The following is a 14,657-nucleotide window of genomic DNA, read 5'->3' as shown; positions in this document are numbered from 1 at the left end:
ATCTTAGCTGTGGAGTCCCTTGTGTATGCCTTAGTGTGTGTTCTTTGGGGGTGGTCAACCAATAGGGTGTTTTTTGTTGTTGCTCAATGTGTTGTTAGTGAACAACCGTTTTGCAGGCGACAATAGGTGATGCCTCAAACTCTGTTTGGTGACGGCTTATTTAGTTTGACATAGACATCTCCTTTTGAACTGAAGAAGCCTTTTGAATTTAAGGTGAAACATCTTCAACAAACGATAACAGTCCAGTTGCCTTGATTGAACCTTTGCTGATTACTATGACCTGGATCACTGAGAATCTACACAGAGATCTACATGTAATATTAATCTACATTTTGGCTGTTCATGTTATTTTGCAGGCATAGCCACTGGTGAAGCAGCGAACACAAATCTAGCAACACAGGGCAAATTGATTTGTCAGATTCTAACTGTCAATACGTGATGCACTTAGTGCAGCTATTTGTCATTTACATTAGCGAGAAAGGCTATAATGGTGGACAAGAAGTGAAGTCTAAACAACAAGCAGGGTTACTGCCGTACTTCTGAATCTCATTAGGTTTGCGTGAGTGTACCTAATGAAGTGTCTGCTGAATATCCACTGCATTACCGCAGTCAATTACATTTTTTTATGCACGTTTAAATTCTTTAAATTATTATATAGTTTGATTTTGAAGTAAAAAAAAAAGAAACAAAACAGCACCAACTGTAATAACTGTCTCTGACTGAAGCGGAGTATTTGCAATTCCAAAAATAATGTCGCACATAATCATACAGATGATTTAATGATTGACATTTAGGGTTGATTACTGATCTTCTAATCAATATCTGCTATCTCTCTGACATCTGTTCACTTCAGTGTGTCATCTCTCCTATAGCCCTGAAAGAATAGCCTGTTACTACACATCTAACTCTGTTGCTCTTTTTCCTGTTTTAACATGATTATATTAGTGCACATGCTGCTCATATTTTGACATGAAAATGACCATTTAATTTTCAAGAGAGCAATAATTCTGAGAAGTGAACATGATGCTGTTATTAACATGCTAAAACCTAATTTGGTTCATTGTCTTTGTCTCACTGTCAAAGGGAGGCATCTAATTGAAAACGCTAATGAAATTACAGTCAGTGGCTCTATGAATTGACTAGTCTCAGACCATTAATAAACTATGCCGAGTCCTCCGCTAATGATATACTGTAATGTATGGGTGTTTACAAACAGTGGTATTTACGCTTTTTCAATGGATTTATATAGGAGTGTTATTCCATACTAATATTTTCTATGATTACGACTTAACTCCAGCATTTTTGGAAAGTGTTCTGACAAATTCTCGTAAGAGTGGAACTCCATCATAACTCCAGGACCAAAATGTGGAACTAGTAAGGAGGACTACAGAGATCTGAGAATATTTACTTATTTACTAATGAGAGGCTGAAATTCAGAGGATTTGGACAAATGGTCTCTAAACCATTATTTGATAATCAAACATAGTTTTAATTTGATAATCGATTAATTGTTGCACCTCTAATACGTGTGTATGTGTATTTATCTATGGATGTGTATATGTACATATACACATTACCCGCACAGGCTGTAACTGGGCTGATGCAGCTGTTATATTCCTGGAGTGAGGGTTCATGCACCATACGTTGACACACCCACCTTTGCTCAGATGGTTTTGTTTGGAGGGGGGAGACAGCTGACAAAGAACAATGAGCCGACTTGTTTAGCATTTCAAAGCTGCGGCCCTCCGTTTCTACCCCTCATTTTTCTCACCCCTTCTTTTGCATTACCCCCTCGCTTCTCTATTGCAAGTGATGCGAACAAAATGAGCCACTTATTGTCTTTTGACTTCTAACCAAACGAAAGTGCTCCCATGCGCACGATGAGACTGACTTTCTTGAACATTTCAAGACCTACTGTATATTGGATGAGCAATTTTTTGCACTGTTTCTGACGTTCTGATATCGAGACTCAGTAGTTTTTTACATCACACATTTTCTGTGCGCTCGGAACCTCACTGACAGCCATAAGTAATATAATGGAATTAATAATATTAATAATATAGTAATAATTTCCAAGTACATATTCAGCTCTCTGTCCCGAGGTTTGCCAACAGAAACTAACATTTCCCTAGCTGTCCTGATTGCTCGCATGCTGCTTTTAGTTGTGCGAATTCCCTGTGTGAACGTGTGCGAACAGACCTTTCTCACAGTTCGAGGAAGTGCAGAGGCGGCCTGGAAAGGCCCTTCTGAGTTATGTAGGCTGAATCGTATGCTCGCTCTCTTGGGTCAATGATACTGCAGTACAGTAGTTTGATAGCTCCATGAAAGGCAGAGAACTCAAACCTGCTACCTGTCCTCCGGAATCATCATTAACCGCTTGTCTTCAGCTTTCATGGAAACTCCTCTATAGCACCCAGCTCTGCTATTATTATTATTTAATTATTGGTGTTAAGCACCTGTATATCACAGGGTGAGGGAGTGTAAAACTCCTAAATTTCAAAAAGATATTTGAGAGACTCTGTTTGTAAATCTCACTCTTGGGAATCGCCCCAACAAGTGCGGGAGATGCTAAGGCGCTTGCCTATCACAACTGACTTTAGTTTCATTGTTGAGCTCAAAATAATCCAGGATGGTTGAATTGAGGGCGAGTGAATTTTTTTGTAGTTTATTTAGTTAATTTCCCGTTTATCTTCAGCTCTGGCCACTCCATGTCTAGTAAGTCTCCTAATTAAACCCTCAGGTGGAAGTTTTTAAAGAATCATGACACATGAGTTTTTCCAAAATTTATCTGGTGAGTGTCCAGCTTGCATAATTAAATCATTGACAAGATGTTCAGAAGATTCAACACTTGACGTGATAGCGAAGCCCATTTGCTCCGAGAAGTACAGTTTGAGTGGTGGTGGACACGTTTGTGGTCAAGGGTACTCAAGTGACTGATCTGAACTACGCCACTTTGAAATTATAATGTGGCATTTGTAAAGCTGACCGAGCAATTACTGTACTGTCTGCACAACCCACAGTCAAAACACCAGAGGCCGCTGGGTTTACCATTCTTAACGATGGTAGCGTGATGCAGGGAACCGCAAAGCCTGGCAGCAACGTGTCCTTAGATGTATGAACTGATGACGTTTTTGTGGAAGCCTCCTCCTTTGTTCAGAGATCGCTGTTTCAAGTTTGACGTCGATGGTTTCCCAAAATGAATCTTTATTGTTGTCCTCAAAGGAATGTCCATTCTCCTTTTAGAAGCAAATGAACTGTTCAGTCTGGTGTGTGTATTGCCAAGGAGCAAAGTTGGATGGGAAGTTCACCCTACCCATAATTCACTGCCAATTAGTTTGAAAACCTCAGCCGCAGCTGACGACCACAGAAAACCAAGTCTTTCTCCTTGTAGAGTTACACTTCTTCAAACATTATCTCAGCTGCAGTGCCATGCCCGCCCTCTGACTTTCTTTCTCTCTGGTTCTCTCACAGGGGATAAAGATGGCAGCAAGGTAACAACAGTGATGGCCACTCCAGGCCAAGGCCCCGACCGGCCACAGGAGGTTAGCTACACAGACACTAAGGTCATCGGCAACGGTTCGTTCGGGGTCGTCTACCAGGCCAAGCTGTGTGACTCTGGAGAGTTGGTGGCCATCAAGAAGGTGCTGCAGGACAAGAGGTTTAAGGTAAATCAGGTTTCAGCTTTCTCCCAAGTTACAGGAATGCGTCACAAGGGGCTGCAATCATATCGTACCACCCACTACAATTCGTGGACACTTAGATCAAAATGCCACATCACGTAATTTATCATATAGTGACAAGCACATGCGTTCAAGCCCAAACATTTTCCAATGATACATAAGAGTGGAAAAATAAAATTAACTACTAGCAAGATCAGACGATGGTGCTGACATGAGTCTTTAAACTCAATAAACTCATGGCTAGCAGGCCAGATCTACACAACCAGCCTATTTTTTTTGTCCTATTTTTATTCCCTCTCCGACCCATGTAAATGTATGAAAAGTTGTATGCTCCCTAGGGTGTTATAGTCCGGCGGCGGCAGCACAGGTTGAGTTGAAAATCCGTAAAAGTGGCCAATTGGAAGACATGGTGCCAAATATAGGTGTATACCAATAAGTCAACTGTAAGCTCCAAATATCAATGTGGAGTAGCATAATTGATTAGTCTGTTCAACTCCGAGAGCATATACTGAGTACCTGCTTTTCCCATGTAAACTTTTTGGTTGTCTTCTATCCTGAAAGCGTGAGAGCACAGTGCCTGTCAGCTTTCATTTTGATGCCAGCGTGGAAATGTGCGATTTCCTTCTAAACAAGGCACCGCACGCACACTCCATACCTGATTTTGACTCACTTTGACGGATGGGCTGTTTTTTCACGGCTTGGCGACATTGCTTTCTCTCATGCTGTTTCTTAAATACCAGTTGGGGGGTGCATTTGGATGACGCTCTAGCCTTAAAACTACTGTACATAGTGTGAGTATAGTAGTATCCTTATCCTTGCCTTGGGGCAGCAATCTAAACTAGGATGCTCACATTTCGATGTTTTCTCATTCCACCAGGGTGGATACTTCAGCATTCTTGGCTCAGAGTTGAAGAACCGGCATTTTCCCTATTTTTTCTTTATTTTTTTGCAGAAGTAGAACAGCGCCTGCACGTAAAGCCCATACCTCACCTCACGACGAAGGCTTGCCAGTGTCTGCGCACAGACCGAATGCTGTTTTTTCGTCAGGGTTTGTTGAAGGTTACGAAAGGTTGCAAAGATGGGCTTTAGAGAATGCCTTCATGCCAAAACCATCACCGTGAAGTTGTCAGACAAGCATTTTATACGTCACAACAGATGCAGATGAGTTGTAGTTGTGGGGATAACTCCTGGATTTTCTGGTACGGCTGTGATTAGACTATTTTCCGGGATCTCTGTGAAGATGCTAGTTCCTCCAAGCCACTCCTCGGTCAGCGCTAATGCTACGTTCCAGGTTATCAGCGTATCCAGACCAGTACATAAGTGTATAAATATAGTTTATACAGTGTTTTAAATCAAGTTTTACACTCACAATAAGTGTGTTAGGTCTGGTGTCATCATTGTGGTGAAGTCATTATGCCCCGAATTTGCAAGTAGTAAGTCAGACATGTTATTGTTTTCCCAGTTGGCGATCAGAAATTTCAGACTTGCCAGTTTTATGGTTCCGAGTGGAAGACGAAGGTCCCTAATTGTTCTCTTCGCCCAGACATTTCGTTTTCCTTTTTACCGTTTTCATTCAAGTTCTGCTGTCTGTAGAGACACTAGAAACATTTAAATAATGTAACGAATACTACGGATACAAATAACCAATCTGTACTTCAAATGAATTGTAAATCCACCCAGGAGTGACAATACTGAATCCACTCTCTTCTGCTTATTTTTCCGTGGCATTCGCATTATAAAAGGCTGAAGCCTGTTATTTAACTTTAAGTTTCTGTCATTCCGACTTCTTTTTGTGCCCTACAAACTGGCCCAAGTGAATACTTCACAATGTTTAACTTTCAGACACAACAGGTGCTGGCCAGTGCAGCTCAATTATATGATGTCACGATATGGCACATCCTGTTTTTTTTTTTTTGTTTGTTTTATTTTTAGCACCAGCATCTGTTGCAAATTGCAAAATGTGTGTTTGCTTCTTTGTGTCTGCCCACGATGCTATCATGGAGCTAGCTTGTGGTTAGCCTCTGGTTAGCATGACTCACTAGAGGGCCGCATCTATGAACAACCCAGCAGTTAGCGAGCATACTTTCCTCTCTTAAAATTTTTATTTTTATTTTTTTTTGGAATTATGTCACTTGCCTCTGTTTTAGAACACCTCCTTGCTCAGCCCAGTGTTTCTTGCTTACAGCTGGTGGGGAGGTGAATGAGCATTACATCTCCTCACATGACTGCCAGCAAGTGTTTTCCCCCACACTAACCCTTCGTTTTGTTCCACCTGCTTATTTTTTTCTGTCTATCGCAAGACCTTTAACTATTGATTTTGTTTGTTTTTTTGTCTGAATCTGAGCTTTTTACTCCAACAAGAGTTGATTCTATGTAAAAGGGAGTTAAGTAAGAGATGGAGCTACTGATGCATTATGGGACAGGCCCTCCTCTGCACCCATATGAGGGATCACATTTCAGCCAACTGGAAAATGGATGCTCGCAGAGGAACCAGCACTTGCTCGCTCTTGCACACAGATGCATAACATTGCAGAAGGATGTATCTGGTTTCTTGTATCACATATCTAACCAAAAAGTCCAAAACCAGCAGTGTGCTAATCAAAAGCCTCATTGGCTTATTCCTATTGACCAAAGACCCCCATTGAGTGTAGCGTACGATTAATGTACTTTATGTTCATGGTTGTAACAGTGGTGTTTTGAGCACAACAAAATTGAGTCATAACTTCTTTGTGCTGACGCAAACTAATAGTTGTTAGCTTCTACTGATAATCTCATGAGTAACATGAGAACATGTCTACTCTGGATGTAATTAGTTTTTGAAAATGAATGTACAGTAGTAATATTCAGCAAATGAGGCAATAATAAAAGAAAGAAATGGGAATGTTTTAGCTGTTTATAAATAGTGCCTTCTGTGCAATGAAATCATGAAGATCACCTCTTATGCAAACCGTTGACCAGAGGTCTTCAGTCGGAGTGATTTCAATGAATGACAGTCTCCACGTAAACCTGTTTTATGTAAAAGTGTCACATCTCGACTGAGAAAAGCGCTTTGTACGTCAAGGAGGAGCTAATTTTAGGCAGCGTTGATAGCGGAAAAAGTTACGCGAGAGTCTTTCCTGCATGTGCTTATACTAAGCAAAACTGAGGAGCATTTTTATTATTTTAAAAGTAAATCATCTGTAAGTCATCTGTTTTAAGGCAATGTTATAAGATGAGTTTTAAATGCTAAACTCATTTGGGATCATGTTTTGTGTTTATATTTTAAACTATCAATATAGGCTAATAAGTTTTGTTGGGGTGGGCTTCGTGTCTTTTTTTGGGACCAGGGCTTGGTCTCTTGCCTCCATGAAAAGTGGAGTATTACTGTATTTTGATTTATTTATATCAATCAAGTTATTTAGCAGAAGGAAGCCAGCCACTGTACTGTATGCGCTCCACTTTGAATAATTGCGTCTTGTGGCTCTGTGCTCTAAATACGTGTAGGAATCGGATCAAGTATTTTATGGATTCTGTTTGCAGGAATGATTGCAGTACTAGCTGGACAGACTGTTGCTGACCAGCCTGTCTCCTCCCACTCATCCACACACTGCACATACATAGGCACACCATAAGATGATGGTGTTTCCTGCAGAGCACAATGGGTTGTGACCTACATGCAGTGATGTCACATTTTGGTGGACAAGAAAGGCAGAGGAGGAAACCATTTTCCTTCAGGAAAAAGATGCTGTGCTGGCTCCTGAGAAGATAATGCGCGTTTAAGTGTAGGATGACACTTTGTTTATCTACTGTACAGCATTAGCCCCCCCTCACACATGAGCAACACTTCTAATTACCCAGGTGCTCAAATGCAGAAGACTGCTCAAGTGTCACTAATGCTGTGTTCACATCTTCAGTGCCCAACTTGCATCTTAATGTAAATGCATGCAATCTTGAATGCCATGTCCAAGTAAATGCAGGTGTTTTCAAAATATACATTTGAAAAATGTAGTGGAAGAATCTCTGAATATTCTGAACACCTTTTTTTTAATGCCAGTGATGTAGTGTTGAGCAGAATAATGCTGTCTAAGCTCCTATTTGTGTCATCGGTCATTTCCCAATGGCTTTATGTTGTGCTTATTTAGACAGCAAAGTCATTGAGAATGATGCCTCTTCTGGTTGTGTTATTGTGCCCGTTCATCCAAATAGTTACTGTACTTTTTTTTTTGGTTTGGGATGCTTCTTGAATTGAATTGAATATGATGATTTAGTGTGTGCAATTTTCTTCTCAGGTAAAAAGATTGGTTTTGGTAACTTCCTATTCAAGTGTGTTATTCAGGAAGAAAGCTGATTATTTTTAGGGCCCGACCAAGATGGATTTTTTTTTTTTTTTTTTTAGGTCGGTGCCAATTTTCCTTCTTTTTTTTTTTTTTTTTTTTTGTTCAGGAAAAAAACCCAACAACCAATTAATCGGCCGCTTGCTTTAAAAAATAGACCGGTGTTATCAATAAAATATATTTTTGGGTCGCTTAACGCTTAATTAACAACAATAAAGATTTAAAGCCAGAGCATTTGATGGTTGTAGAATACTTTGTTCTTTACCTTAACAGCAGAAAGGAATTTGTAAGTACAGAAACATTAAAAAAAAAAGCATGAACGGATTAATATAGCTGAAGCTAGATTCCATCCATAAATACAATTCATGCAGTACATAAGCAACATAATGAGGAAAGTTACTGGCAAAACATGATTCATGCATTATCCCCTTTAATGTTAAATGCCATATCTTCTACTTCATTATGTTATTTGCCATGAAGTGATGACTTTTAAAATAAATAAATAAAAAAAAAAAAATAAAAACAAGAGATGCTTTTCTCACGTCTAAATGTAATTTTTCACTTTTGCATTTGAAAAACGGGATAGGATGTACAAAGAGAGAGGTCAACCGAAAAGGGAACTAATTTTAATGCTAGTAATGAACAACTAAGCATTAATATAAACCTTATCAACATATATACCGGTATATAGTTTTGGGTGTACAGTATGAGCGGATGGAGGATGATTTAATTCACACACAATAGTGTACTAATGTCGTCCGATTTAATCAGTCTGGCCATGTATATATATATATTTTTTCTTCAAATATCTAAATTATGATGATCATATGATTTGGAGTTATAGTGCTGTGGAATGTTTTCAACAGCCTGCTTAGCGTAAATGGCTTTTCATGTGGATGGAGCTGTTTTCAAACGTCACCTGGTGGGTAAAAAAAAAAAAAAAATACCTGTGTGGATATGGCCTAGAGGAGTGTGAACTTATGTGCCATTATTGTCATCCAATCAGCAAAGTAAAAATGAAGAACATTTTGCAGCAGGAAGCAATGTTTCCGCCTCTTAGACAGAATAAACCATATCTGTATTCTTTTGTGTATCATTTTTTTCTTCAGAATCGTGAGCTGCAGATTATGAGGAAATTGGACCACTGCAACATTGTCCGGCTGCGTTACTTCTTCTATTCCAGTGGAGACAAGGTGAGTTACTGCACCATTTTAAGCAGTCTCATACCTTAAGCAGTCACTGCATCAGGCACACCTGAACACGTTATAAGCAAGAACAGTAGCAAAAGTCTACCTGTCCATCAAACGTCCATCCATCCTTTCAAGGAGCAGAGCCGGAGCCTCTTCCAGCTGACTTGGGGCGAGAGGCGGGGTCCAGTCCAGATAGATAGCCAGTCAATTACAGGGTCGAATGCATAGTGCGCTTAGCCTGAACCAGCTGCTTAAAAGACCCGTTTGCCTGAATACATGGATGGACACATTATGAAACTCAATTTTTTTTTTTTTAACCCTCTTTTTATACGGTGATATACATTAGCATTTGCTGGGCCCATGATTGCATGTGCATGTTCTCCTGAGAATGTGTTGTGGACTATTTTTTGACTCTGCATTATTTCTAGTATTTAATTCTGTTGTGCATGGTGGCGGTTATTAAGAATATTTGGCGAGAGGAGTGAATGCATTGGTGTGATGGAACATGTCGCCTGCATGTAACTGAGTTTGCCGTCTTAAAATTTTTGTGTTTTATTTTTGTTGTACAAGGTGGCAGTAACTTTAATTTAATTGGCAATTGCCACTAATGCTTTGAGGACATTGTGTACATGAGTAAACGGATTGTGCTGTAGAAATTGTATTTTCGGGTGGGGGGGGCTCTCAATTCTGTCCATGTTCTGTTTATCTCATTTATGCAAGGTGTCAATTACCATAAATAACTGGCAAGGAACATTACAGGGGTCCTCATGTGCGGCGCAGTTCCGTTCCTACTGCAAAACCGTATTGACAATTGGCACGCAAGTCACAACCCGCATTATGCGATCACTGCAGTAAAGTCATAATTATAGTCAATTACAGTCATTTACTGAATAACTCTCCTAGGCCAAAAATATAAAACAATCAAATGAAAAAGTACAGCAGTAGCTACACATGCCTCCTTGTAGCCCATTACGTGCTCTTATGCCACTGCTAGTTCACTGCGTTACCTTCGTGGTCTTGAAATGTTCTCCATTGGGCCCATTTTAAACCAAAGACCCCTTATAAATGAATCATGTGCATGTCCTCTCATGCCTGACTGAGGCTCGCTAAGTGTGTTAGAGGAGGGCAAGTGAACCAATCTTGATTACGCATCAGAGAACTCACACTGGCCAAATGCACTGGACTTCAGATGTCAAATGGGTTGAAGCACAGTTTGAAGGGCCTAGTTTGTGTAGCCCATAAGAGGTGATGCTGTAATTTGTTCATCTGTGTCCCAGCAGGTGTGTGAACCCAGCTGTTACCTCTGTGTAGCGTTACACCCTCATCAGCACTTGGCATAAAGGGAAGTCCCTGTCCACTGCTCGACTGAACTTGTCCGTCTTCGTCGAGTGTCTGTGGTGGTCCCCTGGCGACGACAAAGCGAGCAGGCGTCACTGGCTTTGCTGGCAAACTGTGCATGTGTCAAATATAGACACGCACACACAGTCACTCATACTAGCATTGGAAGTTTTACCATGACTCTGCAGTTAGGAATGCTTCCTTGCTATACATACCTACCCAAGCCAAAAGATGGCGGCTGAGGATTTCTAAGAGGATACAGTGCGTGGGCCCCACGAGGCGACTAGGACTGTTAATTATAGACATTCCCTCCATGCTGTTGGACCATGTCTGCATTGACCTGGCAATCACAGATACTTTTTAGGACAGATATTTTTTAGGACAGGAACACACTTACCTTTGGCAGGTTTGATACATTTTTTATTGTACAAGACCGTAAGAAGGCATCATGTGACACAAGAAGGCGCGCCCAGCTGCTGGCATACATTTTTTTTATTTATAACCTAGAAGGTTTTCATTTCTAACCTGGAAGTGTTTTGAACAAATATTTCTGGGTACAAATTTAGTGGGAACCCTGAATGAAAACAGTCATGCTACAACAGAGCCCAATGTCTTTTCTTTTTGTCATTTTTTTCCACAAAAAATAATTTAAAAACTCGTGAAGACACGACCTGAGACCCCTTCGGCACTTTCATCCGCCATGTTTTTTCACTCCGTAGTCTCGTTTAATCTTGAGCGGTTTTGCGAGATCTGTGAATGAATGTGGTTTGTGTGTGATGTGTTGATCTCGCCGCGTGGCAGCATACCACACACGGTACGTTCGAAACTGGAATACGCATGATTTTTTCCTAGTCACGTGTGGGGGCGTAAAATGTGAAACAAAAGATTTTAATATGATCTCCAGGGCTGGGACGATACACTTTTGTGCCAATCCGATACGGATCCCGATACTCGGGTTGCGATCTAATACGTATTGCGATACTTAAATATTATATAAATATATATTTTTAAAAGATGAGGCTGAAGGATTTGTCCAATATTAGCATCAGGCTGGTAATTACTGACTCTAGGTGGATGGCTGAATATTAGCCAATATATTAGTCATATGTTGATCAGACGGTAATTGCATTACACATTTGTGGTCATCACACACAAACCTCTAAATGTCCTTACACATAAGCAGTCATATAACAATCAATAGAAAGATTTGTCTTGTGTAACACACACATCAACAGGCCTTCACATAACTGCACGCATACAGCTTTGTAAGTCCTTGTGACCAAGGATGTTTTCCGGGCCAGACGACCTGGCCCTTGAAATGATTAACCATAGATGGAGAAGATCAGAACCAACGTTTTTGATTAGACTTATCTGACAGCACAACACTATATATGTGGGGGTTGCATCTTAGACAGCGCCCTTTTCTCACTTTGCCCGCATGGGTGTGAGTGTTCGCGAGGTAAGAAAAAAAGCCCAGATCTGACTTTGTCTGATTCCTTTATTTCAGAGATTGAAAGAAATGGACGAGCAAATTCAATCAACTCGTGTGAGACTTGATTTAGATTGGATGCTTTCTTGAAAGATTAAACGAACATGCATTGGAAAATGGTTGTTGTTTGTGAACTAATAATTGATCTTACATCCCAAGTGAGTGACCTGCTGAAATTTTCCAACAAGGCATGTGTTTCCTAAGTTTTAACTTAAGTGCCATTTGACATTTATTCAAGTGCCACTATTGAAAAGTGCATAAACTCTTCCAGTAACTCTCCTGATATACCGGAGCACAATCAATAAAACTCCATTCACAAAACTCAACTTTAAGGACGTCAAATGTTCCAAAAGTATGGTATAGAACAAAACATAACATAACATAAGGTATCAAAAGTATTGATAATAGTGTCGATAGTTGGTATCGGCATAAAAATGATCACAATACATCGCGATATGATATTTTTTCCCAGCCCTAATGGTCTCTATATGCAGATTTTTACAGCATTGCACAGGTGTTCATTGTACTGCACGTTGTATTCCAAATCAAAACTGTGCAAATGCAGTTTCGGTGAGAATTGCTTCACATCTTTGTTGCATTTGGTTGCAACGTCTTGCTCCTGAGAATTGGTATTCCAGCCCAGGCCGTGGTCTCTTGACGTAATCTACTGTACGTAGCTGTATCAAATATAATAGGAAAACATTTACAATCAGGTGCAAGATAAGATGGTTAAATGAGTTTCCATTTCTATAGGCCGTAAACTGACGACAGTTGGTACGAATTGCGTATACTTCCAATGGTTAATGAGGCCTCATACCCAATAGTGAGCAGCACAGTTTGAGCACAGTGCATTTTTGAGTTGAATTGTTTGCTGACATGTCGATGGATCAAGCGACGGATGTGCATGTGGCAGGCTAACGGGGGCGGGATATAAGATAAGAACAGGTCAAATTTGGATAAGAGTTAGGGTGCATGTGTGTGTCAAGCAACCACCACTACTACTGCTGCTACTAGTAATACTACCTTACTAGTTTTTCCGTGAGAGCTTGTGCCCAAAGGTTTTTAAAATGCCGTGTTTACAAGCATTGAATATAGGGTTGAATTTTTGAAGTGACTGACTCAACCAGGTTTGACCAGTTGACCTGACACTACAAATTCTACTCCCTCAGCTATTAGTAAACACAATTGTGTTTGTATTGCAATGCTAACAGTTAAAAAGAAACTGACAAATAATCTTGTCAATACTTGGAAAAGTGTTTAAATTGGACCTTGGCAAATACATGTGAACCCTGTGTGAGCACGTTTAGGTGGTCTTATGTAACATGCGGTGTGCTTGACATGCACTGCTTTGCCCCTCTCACCACTTGTATAATATGCTTTGATCTAGTGATGGCCTTTTGAATGTGACATTGATATGATTAATGATTAATAGGTTTTTTTTGGAAGGACTAAATTATTCTGAATGTTTTAAACTCCTGTTTCTGGTTAGCATTGTATTGAGTACAATAATCCTGCCCGGACATCAGGTTGCTACAGTTTCCAAAAGCTGATGCTGTGTTGATCTCCTTTAGGGAGCAAACTCGTTGAGTGAATCCACAGTGGCTCAAATAACTCACTCAATTTTGCCTCAAAATACGATTAATTAATCTATTCCACACTGTAAAGTTCTTAATGATCAATTAATCAATGTTTGTGCCCGTCCGTACTTAAGCACATGTTGTGGGTGGATATAATGGGGCTTTGGCTTTCACTGTCTTGAACTGCTGCTAGTAAAAGGTGTCAGTAAGTGGAAACAGAACGATTCTATGCGATCATTGTTACAAAGTAATGATATCATGATGGTAACGAGTTGTAAATAAATGGTTACATTGCCTCTTTGCGTAACCCGTTAAAGTCCCTCATACAGCAAACTTACATCGGAGGTGGTGAAGCGTCGCAGCGTCTGATTTGTGTAGTGACCACCGTCGTAATGTCGTAACCTGTCTGTAAGCGTCTTGGGGGCGTTTACGTATGTTGAATCGGCGTCGCCAGTCGTGACATTTGGTCACTCTGATTGGCTGTTAGCTAGCAAATCAGCGCGCGTAGCACCAACGGGAAGTAACAAATGCGGGAAAACAGTGAGCACGCCTCCGCTGCCTTAATCTTCTTACAAGTACAAGAGCGAGGGTTGACGATATAAGTATTTCACAATACCGTGTCAAAAACGTGATGGTTTACTTCGCGTGGGAGTTCATCGTGAGCAAAGAATAGAGCCGAATGCATTGTTTACGTTGTTGTAATCAGCCCCGGGGCCAACATCTTTCCGGTTGGAGTTTTATAACCATGAGAAATGGTGACTACTGCCGCCGTTGGTATGGAAGGGTATTACAGCTTATGCATGCGCAGAAGGCACTTTAATGGTCAGCCTCGCTGTCTGTCGTTCCGGTGTATTCCTCCAGCGTGACGTGCCGACAGCCGGCCGGACGCCACAGGGGGTAAGCGTCTGTCACTGTTGGCCAACGTCTTTTTTGGTGTATCAGGGCCTTAAGGCCTAAAGCGCCTCGCTCAGCATTCCCCAAAAATCTACTATAGACTATAGAATCACACTCTTAAACCTAAAGGTTTTCCCAGAAATTGAACACCTACAAAAAAAATAAAATAAATTGTC

The 14,657-nt window shown here is 40.5% G+C and overlaps 1 protein-coding gene across 4 annotated transcripts in view; it reads left to right on the top strand.

The window, feature by feature from the left end:
* gsk3ba (glycogen synthase kinase 3 beta, genome duplicate a) overlaps nt 1-14,657 on the top strand; it is a 33,990-nt gene that overhangs the window by 5,255 nt on the left and 14,078 nt on the right. For all 4 annotated transcript variants that reach the window (XM_086051334.1, XM_086051332.1, XM_086051333.1 and 1 more), the window contains exons 2-3: nt 3,472-3,665; nt 9,103-9,186. In XM_086051334.1, the coding sequence (XP_085907460.1) occupies nt 3,472-3,665; nt 9,103-9,186 (278 nt within the window). The remainder of the gene's footprint in view (nt 1-3,471; nt 3,666-9,102; nt 9,187-14,657) is intronic.

The sequence above is a fragment of the Filicampus tigris genome, chromosome 14, assembly GCF_054856515.1.
Source record: "Filicampus tigris isolate MCC_2025a chromosome 14, RoL_Ftig_1.0, whole genome shotgun sequence".
Taxonomy (NCBI): domain Eukaryota; kingdom Metazoa; phylum Chordata; class Actinopteri; order Syngnathiformes; family Syngnathidae; genus Filicampus; species Filicampus tigris.
Note: the sequence above shows the minus strand (reverse complement) of the source record. Positions and strands in the feature narration are given on the sequence as shown.